The 25878-nt window shown below is 41.8% G+C and overlaps 1 protein-coding gene across 1 annotated transcript in view; it reads right to left on the bottom strand.

The window, feature by feature from the left end:
* DISC1 (DISC1 scaffold protein) overlaps positions 1-25878 on the bottom strand; it is a 405341-nt gene that overhangs the window by 175399 nt on the left and 204064 nt on the right. Inside the window, 1 exon segment of the mRNA XM_030556889.1 lies at positions 21630-21732. Coding sequence (XP_030412749.1) covers positions 21630-21732 — 103 coding nt within the window.

The raw sequence follows: 25878 nt of genomic DNA, 5'->3' as shown, positions 1-25878 counted from the left end.
AAACTCTCTGTGCTTCGTTTTATAAAAAAATCAAGATAATAGCACTTCCCTAGCTCACAAAGATAAATTACATTAATGACACTAGAAAGTGCTACCATTTTAACTATGTCAGTATAGTTAAAATTGCACAATCCCCCTAGTGTGGATGCAGTTATAGCAGTATAAAGGAGCTTTCTACCACTATAGCTATTCCCGTATGGGAAGGTGAATAACTATACCAGTATAAGTAATTTTTATACAACCGTAACTGTGTTCACAATAAGGATTTCACTAGTATAACTATTTCAGTAAAAAAATCGCATCCCCTAACCAAAATAGTTATATTAGTAAAATATTTAAATGTAGACTAGCCCTCAGGTGGAAGGAGCCATATAAGTACCTATACAGACAGATCTATAAAATAACCTTTAGGGGCTCTGATGTAACCAGCAAAGGTATTCAAGGGTTACTGATGAAATGCTGCTTCTAGAAATTAATGTGAAGCACATCCACTTGTGCATACATTAGCCATCTACCACCTCAAAACTCAAAAGCGAAGGCATAGATTATAGGTATCCCCGACCATAATAGCTCCATCTATTGTCCACATACCAAAATGCTTTACGAAATTTTTGGTTGAAAAGTACAATAAACTGCTGCCTATAGACAATGGATAATTTTCTAAGGTAAACAGGTTTTTTTTTCCTTTAAGAAATATCCCAAAGCACCAATCAGCAAAATTTCAGCTTCAGACAATCCAATCTTATCTTTACTTATAACAAAATCTCCATTTCTACTGCCTAGGTTAGATCCTATATGCCAAAATTTCAACATACAGTGAATTTTTACAAATAATTATAAATAACCCCTAACAGTAGGGTGTATAACTGTCATCCTCCCCTTCCCTACCTACCCCGAGCCACTATAAAATGTTTTATAAACCTAATTTGTGATTTGCTTCCACACAGGTGGGGGGGGAAGAGAATGAGGAAAAAGTTGACATATAATAATGGATGAATGGTAAATATTCAGATGTCTCTAAGGCAGCGAGGCTGACAACACCACAACGATATCTCCAAAGAAAATAGAACTCATGACAAGCCTTAGTGCACAGGATCCTTAATAAAACATGAAAGAAAATATTCTTAATTAAATCTGGAGCCTTCTTTCTACTTCTGAAAAAAGCTAGGGAAAAGGTATGATGCTATACATGAAACTTTTATACATGCTGAATGATTATGAATTCCCAGAGGGGAGGTTAATATCAAAATTCAGGCTATGACAAAAAGGCATCAAGTATATGCCCATAAGGCAAATCTCCCTGATGTAGCTTTTCCTGACAGCAGAAATATGCCTGTGAGTCTGTGATGAAAAATCAGAAATGCATATACAGATCTGTGTACTCTGAAAGTGCCATCAGTGAACTCCTGACCGCAATCACAGTAACTAAAATAGGCATTGTCTAAATGCCACAAAAAGGTCGATTATAAAATTATATTTATATCCCTACCTGCCAACATTATAAAAAAATGCTCTTCTGCTTTTTAGAAACCACAAGTCACTTTGGTTACTATAGAAATATCCTTTAGACACCTGTCAAAATATTTCATTTTGTTAATATTATAAATTTGATAAAATGCCTCATTTTGATGACAAAGTAATTATTTCACCTAAACCGAGCACAATAATTTATCACTTTCCTGCATACATGGGGTTAAATTTCTACAACCATACTGTAGACAGCATTCTTTTGGATCTCAGTGAAGGTCCGGGGAATAGGTGGTCAGGCCTAATGGTTAGAATCAGGTGCCTGGAACTGGAGCCAGGATCAGAGTTAGGTGCCAAGCCAAGGTTCATTGCCAGAGACAGACTCAGGAGCCAAGCCAAGGGTCAGAGCCAGAGATAGCATCAGGGGAAGGGCATAGGAGCAGGGACCTGGCGCGTGACAGGAAAGCAGGAAACATGAACAGAAAGGGGTCTGGAATAAAGGAGACAGGAACAGACTGGGGGGCAGGAGTCAGGCAAACAGGCAGGGTTCGTAGTAGCCAGGGATTCACCAAGTTGCTCAAACAACTTCCCGTACCTCTGCTTTAAATAGTGCATCCCAGCCAATCAGCGGGGCTGGACATCTTCCTCAATCAGCTTAATGGGGAGAGCCTTTGTGAGCTAGAGCTTAGCTAGCCTCCTTCTCCACTAGTTTTGGTAAACTATTGGCAGCCAGAGTCTGAGCACGGTCTAGGGACTCGTCCTGGTTCAGGGCCCACAATCTTACACACTCACTCAGTAACCAATAAACCCTTATCAGAATTTGTAAGGAAAACCTAGAATGCTGAAGAAAGTAGTGCTGGTTATGCATAAAGTGGTAGTCTATCAAAATAATAAATAAATCTTTCAGTTAAGACCTAAAACCAAGATTTAATAACCCCACGTGTGGTCATTAAAGATCCCATGGCATTTCTGATATTTACTTCCAGTGCCTGGGCCAAATTCCAGTTTAGATAAGTAAGTTACCTAGGCAAAATTCCCCAGCAATATCCATTAAATTTTATATTCTTCTTTTTGTCCTAACTATTGTGGAGTGTTAATGAGAGCTGAATGACTACCAAGTTCCTCACCAGCAATGACTGCATTTCACTAGAGTATGTATAATTATACACACCCGCATTATATTATACTAGATGGGTGAAATTAACAGCTTAATAAATTTCATGAAAATATTGGCAGATTCATGGAATCTTACTGTGCTACTTTTAAGATGTTTTGAGAAGCAATGTAGTAGTGAGGGGGAAACTGAGAACTTGGTTTGTGATCATTTAAATCCACAATGGGGTACTGGGTTTTATTTTGTGCAGTGAGAGATCAATACTGCAACATGAGGCACTTATGATACGATATAAAGCTTTATGTGGCAAGCAGACAAAATTAGGGCTACTTGGTGGAAGTCTGAGGGCTCTTGCAGGATCTTCCCTCAAAAGTTTGCAAAGAATTCTCATACTTTAAACCAGTATAAATGACTTCAGTAATCCAAACAAAAAGCGTAATTGTTAAGGATCCCAAGCACTGGTGGAGGAACAACCAATGCAGCTAGGGAAGTGCACAGAGGCCTGCATAATTTGGGGAGTAGTGCTGCTGCAGTGGTCCAGAGTGTCATCGAGCACCTGGAATCCAGGCCAGACCAATGCTCCACCACTTGGTACCCAGAATCACAATGCAACTGAAATTTGGCCAACCCACGCCTCCATAATGCCAGACAGACCAGTGGCTGGACCAAATTTCAGTGGTGTTGTGACCCCATGTGCATGGCCACAATGCCTATCAAATCTGGCCCACCCATCAACATTCCCTTTACACTGCACACACAAAGTAGATGTTTCCAGAAGCCTCAGCAGTCTTGTTCTGAGCTGGCTTTCTGTACACTTGACGAGTATGCTGGTGAAAGCACTGGATCTTCTATCCACCCAATCTGCCTTCTCATATTTATTAAACATTACACTCAGGACGTCAAATTTTAGAGACCTCATCTGACAGAGAGAGCCTGCAGCGGCACATCATCATCTAACATCATGTGAGGAAATTTGTGAGGAAATTTGTGCGATATAGACCAGACAGGAATGGGCCACCTCCTGAATCACCAATACTTATTGCAATATCATCTGAGGCCTTCCATCCACACAGTGACCTAGCATCAGTCACCTTGTGAAAATTGATAGGATCACCTGGCAATAACACATAGGTGCATACTAGGGTGACCAGGGTGTTCAGTTTTTGAGCACAACATCTGGTCAACAAGGGATCTTGGAGGTTACAGTCAGTATCACTGACAGGGCCGTTGACTGTCCGGTTGGCCGCACAACGCAGCGGGGCTGGCAGGTTCCCTGCTAACCTCCACACCGTGTGGCTCCCGGGAAGCAGCCGTCATGTCCCTCCTCCGTCTCCTAGGCGTAGGAGCAGCCAGTGATGTAGAATCCATCCCATCCCTTGCTAAGTTGTTTCAATGGTTAATTACTATCACTTTAAAAAAATGTATGTCTTATTTCCAGATGTTTGTCTAGCTTCAACTTCCAGCCACTGGATTGTGTTATACCTTTCCCTGCTAGATTTAAGAGTCCATTATGAAATATTTGTTCCCCATGTAGATACTTATAGACTGTGATCAAGTCACCTCTTAGCCTTCTCTTGTTAAACTAAGTAGATTAAGCTCCTTGAATTTATCACTGTAAAGCAGGTTTTCTAATCCTTTAATCATTCTCATGATTCTTTCCTGAACCCTTTCCAACATGTCAACATCCTTCCTGAATTGTGGATACCAAAACTGGACACAATATTCCAGCAGCGGCCACATACCAGTACCAAACACAGAGGTAAAATAAGAAATGGTTACTAACCTTTCCATAACTAATGTTCTTTTAAATGTGTTGCACATGTCTATTCCACTATAGGTGTGTGTGCACCCCAGTGCACCATTGTTGAAGAGTTTTTTCCCCATAGTGGTACCTCTCAGGGCTGCACAAGCACCCTCTGCTTTCTCATATATTGTGTGCAGGCATAAAGGGAGGAGCCAGCCCCCGGTAAGAGTGGAAGGAGGACAGATCATAACATAGACATGTGCAGCACATCTCAAAGAACAACAGTTATGGAAAGCTTAGTAAATATTTATACTACTTCGACTTATTGCGTATGTCCATTCCACTGTAAGTTACTCACAAGCAGTCTCAACTAGAGGTGGGTTCACAGTCTATTTGAACAGGGACCAGAGGACTACTCATCCAAATTTAGTACCGTCTCTAAACTGTTGAGAGATAGCATAGTCAAAGGCAAATGCATGACATGCTGACCAGGTTCCCACTTTGCAGATGTCTAAAATGGGAACATTAGCCAGAAAGGCTGCAGTGATTGCTTAGGACTTAGTCAAATGATCCAACACTCCATCTGGCGGCTTCATGTTAACCAACTGGTAGCACGGGCAAATGTAACTGGATATCCAAGGCAATATCCTCAGAGTGGAGACAAGACTGCCCTTCATTCTGTTGATAACTGCAATGAACAAGCGAGTTGAAGACCTGAAAGGTTTAGCGTGTACCAGATAAAACACTAAAGGTCTTCTAACATTTAGAGATGTTCAGTCCCTCCTCAACCTTACTACCATGAGGCTTTGGGAAGAAGGTCGATAAGATTGTTTGGTTAATATAAAAAGTGAAAACCATGCTTGTAAGAAACCTTGGTGAGAACAAAGGTAGACTTTGTCCACATAGAAAACCGTATACAGAGAATCTGATGCTAGAGTCCTCAACTCTCCCATTCTCCTGGACAATGTAATAGCTATAAAAAAGCTACCTTCATGAAAGATGCAATAGAGACCAGATCACCAGAGGCTCAAAGAAGAGGACTCATCAGCTTTGTTAAGACTAGATTCAGATTCCATGGGGCACACCAACGAAAGATGTCCTTTTGGGAGAAGAAAGCAGCAAGTTTAGACCTCCAATAGCTGCTTAGAAAAGCCACCTTGAATCAGCTGCTAGTAGAAACAATGATAATTGGCCCTCCAGTGGCCAGACAGACTGGGAGCAGGCAGAAGCCAAATCAAGACCTAACAGGCTAGGTAAAAAGGGCTGGCTGCTTCCTTGAGGTGACAGTTCTGAGTGAAGTTGGGGCAGAGAAAGAAGGCTTTTCCCCATCTTAAGCCAAAAGCCCATCCTGGTCAGGGCCTAACTCTGATTGTACCTTTTGATTGAGCCAGCAAAATATTGATTTGTTTTACATAATAGAATTTAAAGCCCAGGCAGACATCTTAAGTTGGAGATCAATTGACAGCTGTAAAATTAAAGAGAGTGTTTGCATCATGAGATGCTTCACTGATTCAGGAGAACCTCTTGACACCACCTCTCCATGGTATGATTCTCACAAGAAAAAAAAAAATCTAAGAGATAGGGAATCATGTGTCATTGATTTTAACTGTGAATTCTTCTAATATGCACCAAACCAGGCAGCAACTATTGGTTCATCATTTATACTGCATTTAGAGAAGTAAGCTACCAGCTTTGCTATAGCTATGTCCAACGTTACTCAACATCTAGCAAAGGAATGATTTCTGCAAAACAGAAAAATGTGAATGCTGGGAAGACAACTGGGGGAAAAAACAATGACACTAAGCACAAAGCACACATTCACCTTTCTTCCTCCACTAAACAACTTTTTAAAGATCAACACCTATTGAAGCAATAATAAGAACTGAAGAGCTAATAGGTGTTCTTCCTCAGGGCAATCACCATTATGGTATCCATCAATGCCACTAATACTGTAGAACTGATAAATGAAATTGTTTTTAATTGTTCACTTTATCAATGTAACTTCTGTTCACTATTCACTACACTTGTCTATATTGTAACTTCTGTTCACTGTTTGCCATATTGTAATTCAAACCTCATTTTAAAACACTCACTCCATTTTGTAAAAGCTTTCTCCAACCTTCATTTTTGCAAACCCTCTGTAATCTTATTAGTTTAGTTTAGATTTGTGACTGAGGTATGTATGGATGATGGAATCAACCTCCAGCCCCAGCCTGTCCTGATGAAATAAAGTTCAAACTCCACCGACTGAAGATGCAGACAAAAGCCCTAACAAAGGAAGAAGAGTCCACCCTAAAAAGAAAAGGTACAATAGAAGAAAGATCAAAGCCAGGTCTGAGGCTGAAAGTCACGCCTGCAATTGACGGGTGATCAATCACCAAACCCAGAGGCAGCGTGACACAGCAAAACCTATAGACTCTGGATTCAAACTAAAGCCTACAAAAAGGATGGGTGAGATGGGAGACTTTGGAGGGTAACATTCTACTGCCAATATGGAAGGACATCAGTGCCTGCCCAACAGAGACCCAGCTCGTTCTTGTGCCCAGCTTTCCTGGCCAGTTAGCCGTCACAAGCTACAAACCCAAGCTGCAAAATCAAGCCATGAACTTAAGCTATCTTCAAGCAGGTGCAGCACATCTGATGGGTGTGTGTGTGTGTGTGTGTGTGTGTGTGTGTGTGTGTGTGTGTGTGTGTGTGTGTAGGTATTAGGTATAATGTGTGTGTATAAGGATTAAGATATTAGTTATTGGTCATAAATCAAATCATCATAATAAATGTGGCATCTTTGTCTTGCCCCCGAAAAGATCCTGTGTAGTTTTGTCTGTACAACAATACAAGTCATAAAATCTTCTACCCAGTTGTTGAGGATACAGAGTTTGATTACAACTTATACTTCAATAGACACTAGGAAGTTTAGACTTTAAATTAGACGAAGGTTTCTAACCATTAGAGGAATGAAGTTCTGGAAAAGCCTTTCAAGGGGAGTAGTGGGGGCCAAAGACATATCTGGCTTTAAGACTAAGCTTGATAAGTTTATGGAAGGGATGGTATGATGGGATAGCTTAATTTTGGCAATTGATCTTTGATTATCAGCAGATAAGTATGCCCAGTGGTCTGTGATGGGATGTTGGATGGGATGGGATCTGAGTTACTGCAGAGAATTCTTTCCTGAGTGCTGGATGGTGAGTCTTGCCCACATGCTCAGGGTTTAGCTGATCGCCATATTTGGGGTCGGGAGGGAATTTTCCTCCGGGGCAGACTGGCAGAGGCCCTGGAGGTTTTTTCCCTTCCTCTGCAGCGTGGGGCATGGGTCACTTGCAGGTGGATTCTCTGCAGCTTGAGGTCTTCAAACCACAATTTGAAGACTTCAATAACTCGGACATAGGATAGGGGTTTCTTATAGAAGTGGATGGGTAGGGTTCTGTGGCCTGCTTTGTGCACGAGGTCAGACTAGATGATCATATTGGTCCCTTCTGACCCTAAAGTCTATGAGTCTATGAGCACATAAGGAAAGTTTAGTGCAAAGAAAAGAGGAGGAATTAGATGTAGTGATATATACTAGATTCTGAAAGCAGCAGTGCTGATGGGTCTGCTGACAAGAAGGAATGAACAATGAATGAGCAAGATCTACATACCTCAAAAAACAAGAGGCTCAATCACAATGATCATTTTTAAGAAATGATACCAAATATTTTTATTATGGGGCATAATGCAATACAAATTGTGCACTTGATCTGGAAAATACACTGTATGAAGGCCCATTTACAGGATTTGCTATAGAACAGTTAGTTGAGAGAGACAGGGCACACAAGAACATTATACCAGGATCAAATCAGCAGGTGCAAAGTAGGAAATATTTTTTGAGCAGCTCACAAAAGCGATTAATTGTAGTGGGGCAGAGAAAATAAAAGTTTGAGTTTCTGGAGAGAATTTACCCAAAGAAATTTCCTTAAAATCCATTGGAATACTCTATTGTATTTACAAAGACAAAAAGTTGGCTCTCCAGAAGAATTTTTATAAGTCAAGGATAAAAGTCATTTTTAGCAGGAATAGCAGTACCCAGGGAGGGGAAAGAATTGCAAGGGAGACAAGGAAATCCCTCCCTCCTTCTCCCTATGATTCCTATATGTGCTCAAGTCAATTCAAACACTGATTATACTTTGAAGATGGAGGGGTAGATTTTCTTCTACATCCAAGATCTATTAAGCACATGTGAAAGGTCAGTTACACAGCTCCATGAGTTGGTGGGCTGTTCTGCAACAGCCTCAGAGCAAGTTAGGGCAATCTAGGGGCTACTGTAACTTACACAAGCTAAAGGATCCACCTCCTCCCTCCCAGCACATGCTCTGCGCCAGTGAGGAAGGTGAGATGTTGTCTCAGGAACTGACTCTGACATCTCTACCCCAGCTGAGAGAAACAGTCTACCTCCAGGGAAATTCTCAGCTGACTAATTATAGCCTGGGCAGTACAAAGAGACCAGATTTTACCTTAGAACAGTGCTTCTCAAACTGGGGTCCTTAGAGACTGCATAAGGGGTCTGCAAATATTATAAAAAAAAAATTTATCACCACACGTCTGCATTGCCTAACAATTAAAACCAACAAATGGTGTGTGAACAGTGCCGTAATATTCACATTGCAAAAAAACTCACTGCTTTCTGACAGAAAATCAGAAGTGATTTCCATTTATTTATGTATTTATTTTTACGACTAAGACGTCTTTGGTGGGTGGAAGTGGAATACATTTTTACAGTGTGGGAGCAAATTACATTGGAAAATGGATACATTTTTAAAACGTCCTCATACTAGTACTGCTAGTTGTGCTAAAGTCATGGACAATGCAGAGTCAAGGAGTAAGAAACAAATGAACAGAAAGTTTGACAAAAGTTATACTGATTTTAGTTTTATGGAATTTAATTATGGACGACCACAATACGTTGTATGCTTATAAATCCTGTCAAACAAAGCAATGAAATCCACAAAATTGAAACGACACCTCGCAACAAGGCAACTTGAGTATAAAGATAAATCGAGACTTTTTTCAATGAGAAAGTAGTAACAATCAACAGAAAACTCAAATAGCAAACATCAGTTCCAGAAAAGGCTCTGAAAGCGTCTTTCTTAACAGTGCTTCAGATTGCAAAGAGTAAAATATCCTGTACCACTGGAGAAGAACCAATTCTTCTAGCTGCTGTAGAAATGTGCGAAATCATGATAAGGGAATATGCAGCGAAGAAACTTAAGGCTATAACTCTTTCTAACTACACAGTAAGAAGACTGAATAGCTTTCAAATAATGTAAAATGCTATCTAACTGAAAGGCTATGTACATGGGAACAGTTTGCAATTCAGTTTGATAAGACAACTGATGTTGATAATGCAGCACAATTATTAGTTTTTGTTAATTATGTTTGACTGGGGGGATATTTTGTAAGATTTTATTTTTTATCAGGAGTTACCAAAACAGACAACAATATTCAAATTATTGGATGATTTCATGAAAGTAGAATTGCTGAACTGAGAGAAATGTGTTGCTGTTTGCATGGACAGTGCTGCTTCTATGATAGGCAATAGGAATGGTGGTGTAGCAAGAATGAGAGCCATAAATCACAGGTCATTGTAACACATGGTACCTTGCATCGCCAGGCCCTTGCGTCAAAGAAGATGGAACCTGAATGTGATGTGCTCAATGCAGCTGATACAGTTGTGAATTTTATAAAGTCCTGGCCTTTGAATTCATATCTTTTTACAAAGCTGTGTTGAGAAATGGGTGCAGGATATGACAAATCATTGTTTCATATGGAAGTGAGTTGGCTATCTCATGACAAAGTGTTGGAATGAGTTTTTGAGCTTCACGAAGAGCTGCTGGGTTTTCTTTCGGTGCATAATCCCAAGAATGCCACAAACTTTTCTGATCCAATATGGATTGCAAAGCTTCCAGACCTCGCAGACATTTTTAACAAGTGGAATGCACTGAACCTGTTCACACAAGAGGGCAATACCACCATACTTGAAGTGAGTGACAAGATTACAACATTTCAGAATAAAGCAGAGGTTTGGAAAACTAGAATGAGCAGTGGAATCTCATATGTTTCCTCTATTGACAGATTTTCTGGATACTCACAGCATGACAACTAAGTGACAGATCACTGCTCATTCAACTTTGGCAGAGTACTTCAGTGTCTACTTTAAAAATATTAACATAGAGAAATATGATTGGGTTTGGGATCTGTTCTCAACTTTTGCTATGTTGTCTTGCCATTTGAGTGGAAAAGCAGAACAGGAGCTGGTTGAACTGCCCTGTAGTTTCAGGAACAGACACCTGGCCAGTTTTGGTCAACTGTTGCTGTGGAGTACTCAGTATTAGTTACAGAAGCAATGAAAATGTTGCTACCTTTGCCATCAACATTTACATGTGAAGCATCATTCTCTACCATGACATCTATCAAGACAAAGTTCAGGTCACAACTGGAAGTGGAGAATGGTTTACAAGTTTGCTTGTCAACCACCAGCCCAAGGACAGAAAGACTCTGCAGTAAGAAACAGTCACACCCATCTCACTGATATCTGCAAGTACTCTTATACTCCTCTTCTTAAAGCATTACTAACAGTACGTGTTTTTATGGAGCATATGTATACTTTTGTCAATCAGTTTCTCGGTTGGGGGTCTGGGATTAACATTGCATTTGAAAAGGGGTCCATCAACAAAAAAAAATTGTGACTCTCTGCCTTAGAGTCAGGCCAAGAATGCAATATAGGAGTGCAAGATGGAATGATCATTTATGTGAATGGCGTGTGCACACGAACACAAATATATAATCTTCCCTGCATTATATTTTCTCCCTTTTTCACGTTTTCTCTGTCATCTTGTTCCCAGTAATTTCGTGCTCTTTGCTTATTTTCCACATCCTCCTTCTCCTCTTTCCATCTATCCTCCTACTACACACTACTATCCTATCCAATTACTACTCACCAATCCTTTCATTCTCTATCCCCCTGATCTCTTTATCCCCAATATACAACATTACACAATTGGTTAGGGGAATAATGGCTTTTAGGTGGAGAGGTTCATCTTTTTCTGAAGCATCTGGTATAGGTCACCACTGAAGAGGCAGGATACCAAATGGGATAGATCAATTATATGTTAAGGCCTATATTCCCAAGGAGCCCAATTAGCCAAGATATTGAGGAGGAATACTGAAATGCAATAGGCACACTGAGACATTAGCTGAATTTTCTTCCCCTTTCTTAATAGCATTTCTTGACAGTGAGAAAGTTACGAAAGAGGAACAGCAGCCCATGAATCATGTAAGGAAAGACGGAGCAAACTTGCTTAACTTAAGGCCATTTTGTCAACTTGTTAGGATTCTGAGGACAATATCTAATTTGCATAAAATTAAGCAGATTGCAGCATGATCTCAAGCAAACAAAGGAGTTAACATCACATTAGCATAAACATGTGGAGTGGTGGTTAATCATATTTTCACCACCAGGCATAGGCAAATTTCTACTCTGATGGCTCTGTTTTACCTAATCTCAATTAACATTAAGAGACATGAAGTGTTTTAAACTAAAAGCCAACCTGTTGCAAGCCTTTTAGCAGGCATTTGGAAATAATCTTATTCCCTAGTCTCCAATGTCCAGATTTATTATGAGAGGCAACAGTGCCAACACTGTACATTTGGTAAAAGGGAAGTGGTTAAATACACATGCCATGCTACTAGCCTGTACCTCTACCTTACACAGATATAGGTCACAAAAGAGGGATGCTCTTATCTTTTTAAAAGTGCTGGAGGTCATATCACAATCAATCACTCAACCAATTCCCACTTTCAGGCCAGTTACTATATATAGTCAAATCCCGCCATAACCAAAATTGCATATAACGCGATTGCAGGTTAGCTCCCCTTTAAGGTACAGTATGATACTGTACCAATGGTCCCCAACACCATGGCAGGGGAGAGAAGCTGCAGCTCCGCACCTGCTGGGGACAGAGAATTCCGAGGCTGCTGGCACCAGTGCTCTCTGTCCCCAGCAGGTGGGGAGCCGCAGCTTCTCTTGAAGTGGGAGAGGAGCCGCGGTCCTGCATCTGCCAGGGACAGGGAGCACCAGCGCCCGCAGCCCCGGAGTTCTCTGTCCCCGGCAGGCGGGGAGCTGCGGCTCCTCTTGAAGCCAAAGGGAAGCCACGGCCCCACACCTGCCAGGGACAGAGAACGCAGGGGCTGCAGGCACTGGAGTTCTCTGTCCCGGGCAGGCGCGGAGCCGCGGCTCCTCTTGAAGCGGGAGGGAAGTCGCAGCCCTGCACCTGCCGGGGACAGGGAGCACCGGTGCCCGCAGCCCCGGAGTTCTCTGTCCCCGGCAGGCGGGGAGCCACGGCTCCTCTTGAAGCAGGAGGGAAGCCGTGGCCCCACACCTGCTGGGGACAGAGAGCGCCGGTGCCCACAGCCCCGGAGTTCTCTGTCCCCGGCAGGCAGGGGGCCACAGCTCCTCTCCCCTGCTGCGCACTAGGCACCAGGGGCACTAGGCTGTGCACCTCAATGCACCGCTTTGGGGACCACCTGACTGATTTGAAACCCCGCTATACCGCAACCCCGCATTTAGTGCGATGGGATTTTTTGGACCCCAAAAGTCGCGTTATAGTGGGGTTTCACTGTATCTAATAGCACTGAATAACTGTTTTATTAGTGAAATGATGACATAAGATCTCTATTCAGTGTAAGGATCTTAATATTCTTTCCAAATGAGGTATAAACCTTCTTGGCCTAGTTTCTACATCTGGGTCTAATTTACACTTGCAAGAATAAGACTAACTACGAAGGAAGTGAAGAAAATTAGTGGCTCTCTCTCTCAAACACACACCTCAGCTGTGTCTAAGCATGTCAGATTTCATTACTATTATTTTCAAGAAGAAAATTGTGTTCACACAGTTACAATACCGAAAGAGACTATAACATACATGTAATCTCTCTCATCTGCACAGCTAGTAAATTGACAAAACATTACCTAAAATGGTGGTTTACTTCAGATCTTCCACTCTGCCCCTTATTTTCTTACTATGCAAAAATCAAAAATATACCATTCATCACACATTAATCTAAAATTTTCAAAATAGTGAAAATGAACTTAAGATAAATATTGCTACAGTATTTTTTACTTATATTGATCAGTGCAATATTGCATTACAAAGGGTTACCAAAGTTAACCTTCGCTAATTTATATTTCCTTGCTATTTTTGAGCATTAATTTGATTTGATCTGTAAGCTTTCCCCAATAATTCTTGTGCCTCTGAGCCATCCTACCAGATAAGAATAAACCTTCCTATATTTCCACATCCCTTCCTGCACTGATAACTGGCTATTTTACAAAATTTAAAGCTTTGCTGGAATAAGCAATTTTTAAACTTTTTAAAGCTTTGATACAATATCTCAAAATAGTTTTCTTTTACAATGGTACATATAAAAGACACTGGACAAAATGACTGCATTGATCATTTTTTCTCAGTGGCTGTATCTCTATTAGCATATTCCCCAACCCCCATCCCAAACCAACCCAAAGAAGCTGGCATTCTTCTTTCTTTGACTCTCCATTACTTTATGTATCTATCTGTGAGATGGTAGGTACTCTTATTCACTGCAGTCCCAGCAGAGCTACTGATTCCAAATCCATTATCTACTAACATCCTATTTATGATGTTTTATGAAAAATATTGGGCAAGAGCCTCAGGTGGTGTAAACTGCTGCAGCTCCACTGATTTCAAAGATCTGAGCTGTAAATATTGGTAGAAGGGAGACATGAACATCCAAAGTGTTTTTGGAAACTTTTTAGTGTCTTCATGATATAATTGACCTATTGTATTTATTACATACCTTCATAAAACTGAAGATTCTCTAACATTTTTGCTGACTAAATTCTAGATTAGGATATAATAAAGAGGGAAAACTACTCAGTTTGTATGATATTATACCCAGTAGAATGGCTGTTACTTATTGGGTACTGAAATGCAGGCTAAGTTATTATTGTTTAATACTAAACAATATTCCTTCTGTTCTGAAATGGTTCCAATGCTTGTCTAAGTTAAGATTAAACCAAGTTTAACTGGCAGCATGAGTAGACTTCCATGTTTTGGATTGCATTTATTCTGGGGTTTTATTTTTGCACGTTGGGGAGCATTTTGCCCAGTACTGTAAATTGATGTGTCTGGAATACAAAGGTGAGTGTAGGTAAAATGTTCATTTTCTTTGAACTACCTTGCATCCATGAAATAGTATTGCCTTTCCAACTCTCCTACTTGTAAATATTTTATATTTAAATTCATATAACTAATATATATTATTTGATAATTGTATTCCAAGGTACCAGTATCTAACTGAACCTTTGGGCCAGTATGTCTGACTTCATTGGATTAACTTTCTACTTTGATGCTGTTCCAAAACTATTTACATTTTTGACTGTTCCCTCAAGGTAATTATGGGGTTGGCTAAGAACAAAGTATCATCATCAACATATAAAGAAATTTTGTGCAGGGTATCCTTTAACAATGTTGTTGCAGTGGATTCTTTCAGCGAGTGATTCCATTGTCAAGGCAAAAAGCACAGGTAACACAACATCCTTGCTTGGTGCTTCCAGATTGAATGAAAACTTCTGATTATATCCACTGTTCTTCATCTTCACAGCAGGTTACAGATATAAAGTTTCTGTCCATCTAAGAATGTTATCCACAATTCCATATTGTTCTGAACTGCTCTAAAATAATTCCACTCTACCAGATTAAATGCTTTCTTAGCCTCTAATGCTAAAATACAGAATCATTTATTTGATTAGTCAGATAAAATAATCCCTCAACAGCCATCTAACAGTCCACTTCTTTGTATATATAAGTGGATGATATTTTGTTTAAACCACTAGCCTAAACCTTGGCCAATTTTTTTTTTTTACAGGTCAGTTCATACCCATCAATTGTGTCTTTTTTGAGGGATGTCACTCACTTTAATCCCTAAATTATTAATATCCACATGTTTGGTGTGCCCTTATTTTACTGCTGAAAATGATTTACATCAAAAATAAATGATCATTTAACCGACTGTACAGTTGTTTATATTAAAGCCCCATTATCTTTTAAGTCTCCTCTGTGAATAAAATTGTGTCACTGTGAAAGGATATGCCCTCACACTGGTATGGCGGAGGCTAACAAGCTCATGTGGGTCTATTCCACATTAACGTACCTGAAAGGCTTGTTCAGCCTGGAGGAGGAGGAGTTTAAGGGGGAAATTTGTCCATGAAGAATACAGTGTAAGGTGGCTCTGACATGAAGGTATGGATCTCAATCTCTTCTGGCCAAAGTGATGACCACTAAGGAGGTCAACTTCAAGGACAGGTACAGCAGGGATCAATTTGTCAACAGTTCAAACGGGGGGATCTGTCAGTTTTGATAAAACCAGGTTGAGGTCCCGGGAGGTGGAGGGGCTATTGGGTGTCACACATGGGGTACAACCTCTCAAAGTCCTTAAGAAAACCATTAGCAATGTCATGGGGTGAAAGGCTGAGATTGCACCCAGGTGGACTAACAAAAGCCATGGTTAGACCTTGTTTTAAGTGTAGTAAATATTCCAGAATGAAAGGTAGTGACAATTGCATAGGTGAGACACCCTTCTGGGAAGCCCAGATAGAGAACCATTTCCATTTTGACAGGTAAGTAGCTCTAGTGGATGGCTTCCTGCTTCCTAGGAGGACTTTGCAGACCTACTCCAAGCATGCTAGTTTTGCAGGGTTCAGCTATGGAGCTTCCAGACTGTCAGATGGATGGACACGAGGTTCAGTGATGCAGGCAGCCATGGTCATCGGAGAGTAGGTCTCAATACAGATGCAGAAGGATTTGTGTCTCCACAGAGAGATCCAGGAGAGTGGCAAACCAATGCAGGGAGTGGAGGGGGGGGGATATTGGGGCAGGCTGGGGCTGTCAGGATGACTCACGCTTGGTCTCACTTGATCCTCAGCAGGACCTTGTATATGAATGGTATAGGAGGAAACCAAGAGAGGTCTCGTACAAGAAAGGAGGAAACCATCTGCAAGAGATCTGGGACTGTGTTGCGCTTTGCCACAAACAAATCTATGTGGGGTGTTCCCCACCTCTCGAAAATGTCTTTTAAGACATCTGGGCAAAGCGACCACACAGGGTGGTCGGAGAAGGATCTGCTGAGGTGATCCGTTAGTTTGTTCTATGTTCCCAGTAGTTAGGAGGCCTCGAGGTGAACTGAGATATAAAAAACATTGCCATTGTGTTGTCTGTGAGAACTGACACATTTTTGCCTGCCACATGGAGTTGGAATACCTGGGAAGCCTAGTGGACTGTTCTGAGCTCCTTGGCATTGATGTGTAGAGAAAATTCTTCTGGACAGCAAAGACCCTGACTTCTAAAGGAGCCCAAGTGAGCACCCCAGCCCATTGCTGATGCGTCTGTAATGAAGGATATCCGTTAGGTCTCGTGGTGCTGGCTCCTCGTAGGCAGTGCCAGCCTCACTACCAGAGTCTTGATCAGGCTCTGATCAGAGTGGTGGTAGTGCTCTTGCCTTGGAGACCACCGAGTAGGAGTGTATGGACTGGGGACCTTGCATCCGGGGAAAAGCCCAGGGGCTCCAGAAGGGCCACTGTACCGGTATCTGCCACTGTCCAGGGGCCACGCAGTTGATGGGATACTTTGACACAGGTCCATTGCAGGGTAGTGCCGACTCGAATGCTGGTGCCGGCTCCTGCTCAAGGCATATGACTGACTCCAGTGAGTCTCTGTTTGGAAACCAGGAAGAAGCAGTGCCCACTAGTGTTGGAGACTGATGCCGAGGATGAGAAAATCAGGGCTGGGCCATCACTGCCCATTCCTCTTTAGACGGTAACAAGGACCTCAGTACCACCAACATCATTGGCTTTTAGCCAGAGACATGAGTACCAACATTGAGAATAAGTTTCTCACTGTGATAAATGCCTCCGGCGTGGAGGGTACCACCAAAGTGCTGGTACCACGGTGATCCTCCGGTGCCAGGCTCAACAGCACCCACACTAGGGCTGGAGTCAATGACACCGCATGAGTTGCTGGAGTCAAAGAGTATCAGACTGCAGGTCGTACTCTGCAAATGTCTCCATTCCCCATCAACCTCAGGGTCAGGGAATGTCCTCTCTCAGACTTCTGCTCCTTCCTTGGCACTCAAGATGGTGAATGATGCCAAGGCTCTATGGAAATTGGGAAAAGTACAGACATCTTAGTCTTCCAGGAAAAGCAAGAGTCAGGCTAACTCTTCTATTTAATAATGCGAGACTTTAATGCAGGGCCTGGACGAGTGGGAAGAACAGAGAGGTTATTTTGACCTTATGTTAAATAAGAATGAAACGGAGACTGTAGCAGAAAATTGCTGAGAAAAGTAAGATATCAGGAAGGAATATGTATAAACAAAATGCAGCTGTCGATTATTGTACGTAACAAAATGTATAAATGCTTGCCCTAATTGCTTATCTGGAGGAGACCTGTCTTGGTAGGGAAATCACTGCCCATGTGTACTCTCCTGATCAATTACAGTTACTCATAATAAAGCTGCCTCTGGCTTGTTGCTTTAAACTCAGAGTGAGGATTTTGTTTTCTTGCACAGTTTTGGTGCCGTGACTCGGATGGCAACGCCCAGCTGGGACAGCGACAACTACTATGGACCGTTCCCCTGCATTGTTTTATTTGGGAATATTTGCACATAGCTTAGTCTCTCAATTTTTTCTGGTAATGCTACATTTTTGAAGGACTGTAATGATGCATATCCTGCAATAATAAACTAGTACTGCTGCACTTTACGATAGTGTACCTATTGCTAGAAGCAAAATATTTCTCCTTGCAATGTAACAAAAACGGAATGCTTTTTGGAATTACACATAAAAGACTCACAAGGAGTATTTTACAGCAATACATGTTTCAAATAGTGTGGCATCATCCTATATGAAATCCTTAATTATTTCTTTCTAGTAACTTTTATCTACAAGCCCACCAAGTGCATGCATCAACGAAGAAACTAAGAACTTAAAGGGAAATAAAAGCGAAGTTTATTTACAGATGAGAAAAAAGTTCAATATATACAAACTTTCTAGACAACTTAATAGCAGGTTATTACGTTGCCCTGTGAGGAGTCTGGTCTCTCTTTGCTCAGGCCAGCAAAGGCTGAGAGTACTCTAAAGAGGCATGGTGTTCATTTTCTGAGGAAAAGAACACACTGCAGTTCTTCCAAATAATCACATTGCCTCATACTCAGAGTGGTATTTATAGATTCCATAAAGAGCAAAACCACCTATCCTTAGCTAGTGGGACATTGTTCTGATTCAGCACCAAATGGGGTGTGTGTGGAGTATGGGAAAGTAAACAAGGAATAAATGGGAACCATGGAGTCCAATTGACTCCACTAGGAACCCCACTGGCTGCATGGCTACAGGTTTTGTGCACATACACATGAAAGAGCAATGCTAACAAATCTGAAAGAAGAGAAAAGAAGAGTGGTAAATAAACTATCCAGGTCAATATCCACCATTACAGATGTGTCCACCTCTTTCCTGTCATATCTTAAAGAGTGTTCAGTAAGAGGGATATTTAGTTTTCTTCTCTTCAACTAGTATGCAGGTTTTATCAACAGCCATATCAAACTTTAGCTATAAATCAGCAGAAGAACCACAGCATCCAAGTCATCATATCACATCCACACTTAATTCAAAAATTAAAATAATGTTGTTTCCTCTCTACTTTAAATCGTCTCACTCTGTTGCTCACAGATCCCTGTTACTCTCTGGTAAAAACGAAAGCAAACTGTAGCAACACATCACATAGGGCATAATCTTGCAAAGATGCTGTGCTGAGTCAGGGCCGGCTCCAGGCCATAGCGCGCCAAGCGCATGCTTGGGGCGGCATGCTGCGGGGGGCGCTCTGCTGGTTGCCGGGAGGGCAGCAGGCGGCTCCAGTGGACCTCCCGCAGGCGTGCCTGCGGAGGGTCCGCTGGTCCCGCGGCTCCGGTGGAGCATGCGCAGGCATGCCTGCGGGAGGTCCACTGGAGCTGTGGGACCACCAGACCCCCCACAGGGAAGCCTGCGGGAGGTCCGACGGAGCCGCAGGACCGGTGAACAGCAGAGTGCCCCCCGCGGCGTGCTGCCGTGCTTGGGGAGGCAAAATTGCTAGAGACGGCCCTGTGCTGAGTGCCCTCAACTTCTTCCACTGACTTCAGCAGAGGCTGAAGGTACACAGCACCTCCCACTGAATTCAGTGGGATTTGTGGTTTTCACTAAGCTCAGCACTTTGCAGTAACTGACTCATATTCAGAAAATAAAACTCCTCCTAAACTGCAATATAAAGATACTCCTCAGACTGACAGTGTCAAAGGCTTTTCACTTTCTACCTCTGTTCTTCTTTCTTTTCCCTAGAGCACAACTGCGTAAAGAAAAATCTCTAGTCAGATGCCTCATGACTGGACATTTACAACAGCATACAGGTTTCTCCCCTTTTATGAAGTTTTATTACACCTTTGAAAAAAAATTATTTATTCTTCAAAACTCCACCAGTAACAAAGAAATGCAAAGAAGTCAAGTTACATGAATCACACATATCAAGCAAACACTGCCAGTGTAGAAAAACAAGAAGAGCCCATGGAAGAGAACAGCATGAACTTACAGAACTGAAGCCCATAATACTTACTCACTGAAGTAAATGGGAATTTTGTCTCAGATAGGATTGCAAGATTGCACCCAAACAGATTATTCTGTCGAATATCAAACTTCAGAATAATTTGCTCCTGTTTTGTCAGAGGTTAACAGTTATCATTCCTGCCAGCATATGAAAGCAAAATACAGACATCTGAGAAAGGGAAAATGAAGGAACACTTTATAAAATCCTTGAAATACTCTTGAACTAGAAGAGCTTTTCAGAGGGCCAGCGTGAAAAAATGGTAATTTGCTGAGAAACAGTGCTGTCACTCCTAAAAAGGCATGCAACAGCAACATATTCATGGCACTGAGAAGACAGTTTACAGAGGTATTAAATTGTCTCTTGCATCCCTTGCTGAACCCTAAGCAACCTCTTTTAAAAGCTAGTACAAAATGCTTTGCTGTGGAAGATTTCACTTGATGAACACATTTTATTTTCTAAAAGTGTCAAAATCTGATGCACCAGTTCTTTATGGCTGCTTCACTCTCGCAACACAAAGAACTGTAAATCTGGTTTCTGGCTACTCTGCACAAAGCAGCTGGAGAATACTGGCGAATCTGGTGTGTGGGTCCAAAAAAATACACAGATCCATGTTTCTTTAACATATGCACAAGAAAATCCATTACATCTCTGACCTTACAATCCTTACCCAAGCAAAACATAAGAGGAACACTATGAAAATTGAGGATGATTGGCATCTTGCAGGGATCAGGGCCCTAATTATTTCCATTTGGATTTTGTTTGATCATGAAGTCTGCATTCAAGTTTTACATTATGCAGCTGTAGAAAACAGTATATGTGATGCCTCATGATACTTTATTCTAAAATTATGTATGCTTTTGTAAATATTACTATAGCTTTTAATTAAGAGAGCAAATAGCCACAGCACAGGTCATGTGTGTCCTTTTGGCACATATAAAATACAAACTGACCTCTTTCTTTAATTTGGTGCAAGACTGAATACATTTTTTTCCTGAATTCACACCTCCTCTACTTTGGCTTATCCTCTGTAGCAGGTGCCTAATGGAGAGGTATCTACTTACATGTGTGGGAAAGACTTGCTGAACTACAAAAGCCAGCTCTTTAACTTGGAAACTAAATTATGCTTAGTCTTTTTTCCTTAGTAAATGGTGCAGTAATCCCAAATAAGTGGCATGTAACCCTGTCATGAACCAGGCTCTGTATTCACATTTCAGTGTTTTACATAATACGCACGAGTGCTTCCAAGGATCAAATTGCTCTTTTGCTGCCAACATTAGTTGTTTAATGATCTAAATAGCAGAAGCTACCAATTATTATATTCCATTTTACAGTGTCATTTAAAACCCATACATGTAATTATTACACGTCTTGTTATTTTTATGGCTCTTCTGATACTGAAGAGTGGTAGGAAATCTACTGATCACATTTATACATTTAGACTATGGCGAAGATACCACATTCTTAGTATGACTATTACATACCCCCCTCACTAAACATTTTCTAAGGAATTACACAAGGAATCTTTCCTTTCTAGGAAATCAGTGTGAATATGTCCAACGCTAGTATGAACTGAATGTCATTACCATCATATCTCTTATCACGTAAACCTTACCTGATACAGCAAGCATTTTGGCTTCAAGTAAAGCTGGTAGTTGGGTCTCAATATCACTCACTTTTCTCCTCAAAGTACTGCATAATTTCTGACTTGCACAAACCTAAATTAAGGCAGACAGCCATGATATATAATTCATTCACGAAAAAATATAAAGGCAATTTAAAAAGGACTTCAAATGTTCTTGGTTTCCAGACATGACATAACATTCTACCATAAGGTAAAAGAAACTTAATAAAAAGTGATGTGTGATACTTTTATAAAAACATGTATCAGAATTCATTGGCTTTGCAACACATTCCAATATAAAAACGAGAAAACAGTATTGCATTATTAGCTATCCCCATGAAAGAACTAACACAGAGAATGTTTCAGTAGTAGATATCATGAGTGCTTAAGCAGAAGGCCAAGATTATGAACTTTGCACCAATAGCCTATTTTCAATAATTATGTCTGGTAACCAGTGGAATTCAGGTAAACAGAGGTTTGGCATTTAACAATCAGTAACACAAAATGTACAGATAATTTGTTTATCAAAAATAACTTCCCATACCCCTTCTTAACTGAAACATCAAATTCTGCTATACTACTATGGGTGGGCAATGGAGAGAGCCTACAGTAGTTCAAGACATTGTAGTTAGTTTCATATTCAGAAGCTGCTACTGCATCAGTATGTAGCGCAGGGTTTCTGCTGAAAGACTTCTGTGACACCTCCCGGAAGCTCTCAAGGTTGCAAGGCACCACACTACCACCTGCCCTTAGCTTGAGGCAGCCTTGTCTGTGCCTGCCAGAAGTCAGCTCCCCTACTCCATTGGCCACGGGCAACACAAGCACTCCCCTCTAGGCCTCACAGACCCCACTGTCTCTCTACAAGTTAGCAATAGGCACAGTCCCACTCTTGAGCTCTCTGAGCATCTCCCTGGAGTGTCCAGCCAGTGGTACACTGGGCACTTGCAGTATTCACAGATTCACTTTTTCCAAAGAAACAGTGGCCTCCAGCTTCCCAGTTTCACCTCAAATCACCTCTCCATTTAACACGTAGCACTTAGATATGTTTATAGTGAAATCAAGTATAAGTTTATTTAACAAAGCACAGAGATTCAAATGATAGCAAGAAGTATTTGAAACAAATGGCAACATATAAAATAAAATCATCACACACCTTCTAGATACCAGACTTAATTAACACTCTTGTGTCTTGTAGAGTTTGGTTCACCCAAACTCCCTTCAGTGTTTTATACCCAGGCTTGGCTGTGACCCTCCTTTCATGAGGCTGACATGCTGTCAGCTTGCCTTCTACATGAAGGATTCAGTGTGTTTCTTTGTCCCCACTAGATATACCAGAACAGTCCTTTGTCTTTTTTCATAAAGAGGACACCTCCTGCTGTTCATTTCATCTTGTAGATTTTGCAATCTCTTATTTAGCCTGGAAGGGTTCAGTATCCATACAGACATACCATAAATAATACCCAAATGACCAAACAGGAAAATAGATATCTCTTACCTCCTGCCTGAAAGGAACATTTCTGAGGTATGTCACCTCTTCGTGACCTGCCTAAACTCCAAGACCTTATGATCATAATTTTTAGTATAGATTCATAATTCCTTACATATTAAAAGTACATTTTGCAAGGATTATGATGACCAGTGAGCCACTGGCTCTCAGCAGAGACCTCACGTTACCCTTTGGTGAACTATTATGCATATATCCAACCCACAGTATTCCTGTAAAACCATATGCACCTCCTGTGCCTTTTGCCATCTGGCACCAAGTCCCTGGGTCACAACTTCCAGGTTCAAAAATATAACTAGATCTGCCAGAGGGACTGTGAAAAGCCAAAGCACAGGACGATAGCTAGTATGGGGGAGGGAGGGAGTAGAAAACTGATATGAAAACAAACAATACTTTATATTTAATGTACATTACCACTTTTGAAAAATTTTGCAGATCATAAGTAATTTACCACTCTCACAATTTCCAAGCTCTACTTATCAGGTTTTAGAGCTCCAAAGGAAAAAATAAAAAAACAAAACAAAACATTCTTGTAAAGGTTCATATCAGTGTGGCAGTCAACACCCTTGGCTTTAAAGACAATCATCAAGCAGTTGCCTAACATGACTATAATGGGGTAAATAAATCCCACACTGGAGCGGGAGATACAGAACAACTCTGGGGCCAGCCAGGGAGTCTCTTCAGCACAGCAGGGTGGCAGGTGGAGAGAGACAGTCCTGCACTCACTGTTATGGAGAGGTTACGCTAGGAGAGTATCTGTAGGAGGAGGACTGCTGCATGAAGCTAGGATTCTCCAGCTTTCAGAGGCCCTTGGCTGCATTGCAGGGGACAACCACAAGCCACGATGTGCCCCAAGGAGGGAAAAAGTGACAGGAAGAGACCCAAGGGAAGGTGTTAGTTGGGCCACAGACAGCTGGCAACTTCCTTACAGTGCCCAAGACAGCACCTGGGTTGGACGCCAGTGGAGTGGGAGGGCCTGGTTACCCCTACCTGCTATGGCTTGGCAGGGCTGCCACCACAGACTCTTACCGCTAGGCGGGGCCAACCTTATAGACTCTAACCACTAGGCAGGGCCTGCTTCCCCACTCACACTGTCATTTGGGAAACTACAGCAGTGGATGGAACCTAGTGTACAACATTAGGCAAATAGGCACTGGCCATCTTTGAGGAAACTGGAGCTGAACTGAAATTTCAGGTGAAGGCTTGCTTGCCTTTCCCAGCCTCCTTGATGCACTGCCTTCCTCAGCGATGCAATACAATGTACATATAAACAGACAAAAATACCACTGCCGTCTTTTACATACACACACGGATTATCTCTTGGGAAATTAATTATACATTGCACCCAGCTATTGTAAAACTACCACCAGATGCATCTAGGAGGCTCGTTTTAACTATATAAAATTAACTATAATGCTTAGAACTCATTCCATTTATTTATTACATATATCCCTTTATTTCAGCTAAAAGCATCTGTTAATAATAATTGGGCCAGGTATTCTTTTAGCCAATAAAACTATCCTTCAAGCTGTTCCTTTTAATATAGAACCCCATTCTAAATCTTCCCATGAAATTGTAATGCATATATTTCTAGTCACTGCTGTACATGATTTAATTTCTCCCAGTCTCCAGATAGTCCACTTTATTTTCTTCTCTGTATTCCATCTAATTTATCCAATAATGTTCTTGCAATGGTGAAGAACTATAATAGGTGGGAACATGTGCAGTGACGCAGGCCTCAGCTAGGCTTTGCCTACTGTGAGGAGCAGCAAAGGCAAACCAACACAATGGAGATACATTTTAAAATGTAAGGTTATTAAGGAAAAACCCAGAAATTTGTCAGGAACAATATTTTATATTATTACTCTATTAATTATATTATATTAACATCCAATATTCACTTAGGAAAATAATAAAGCCCAAGTTACCACAAAAAAAGATATTTTTCAACAACATGCTATATCACCCCAAGAAGTAATAAACTCCTCCTCTCCCTGGTTGCAACGTCCTGCTTCACCCCAGTTGTCCCACCTTCACTTCTCTTCGGTTTATGATGCTCCTTTGTGTCAATTCTGTGATGATCACACCTAGGGTTGCCAACCCTCCTCGAATCTAAATCGATCTACTAACTATTGAAACCAATCCAGTTGATTTTAATAGGTTGTTAAAAGTCCAGCCAGTGACGCAGTGGGGCTAAGGCAGGTTCCCTACCGGCCCTGGCTATGCATGGCTCCCAGAAGCGATTGGCACATCCCTCTGGCTCCTATGTGCATGGGCGGCCAGGTGGCTCTGCACACTGCCCCCTCCCCGAGTGCCAACTCCACAGCTTCCATGGGCTGGGAACCATGGTCAATGGGAGCTGGGGTGGTGCCTGAAGGCATGGGCAACACACAGAGCTGCCTGGCCACCTCTGAGTCTAGGAGCCGGACATGCCGGTCGCTTCCAGGAGCAGCCCAAGGTAAGAATCGCCCAGCCAGAGCCCGCACCCCAAACCATTTCCTGCACCCCAACCCCTCTGCCCCAGCCCTGAGCCCCTTCCTGCATCCAAACTCCCTGCCAGAGCCTGCGCCCTGCACCTCAACCCCCTGCCCCAGGCTCAGCTCAGATCCCCTTCTCATGCTCCAAACCCCTCAGCCCCATCCCACAACTCCTTCTGCACCCCAATCTTCTGCCCCAGCCCGATGAGAGTGAGTGAGGGTGGGGGAAAGCGAACGTTGGAGGGAGGGGGATGGAGTG

Source organism: Gopherus evgoodei, chromosome 3 (assembly GCF_007399415.2).
Source record: "Gopherus evgoodei ecotype Sinaloan lineage chromosome 3, rGopEvg1_v1.p, whole genome shotgun sequence".
Taxonomy (NCBI): domain Eukaryota; kingdom Metazoa; phylum Chordata; order Testudines; family Testudinidae; genus Gopherus; species Gopherus evgoodei.
Note: the sequence above shows the minus strand (reverse complement) of the source record. Positions and strands in the feature narration are given on the sequence as shown.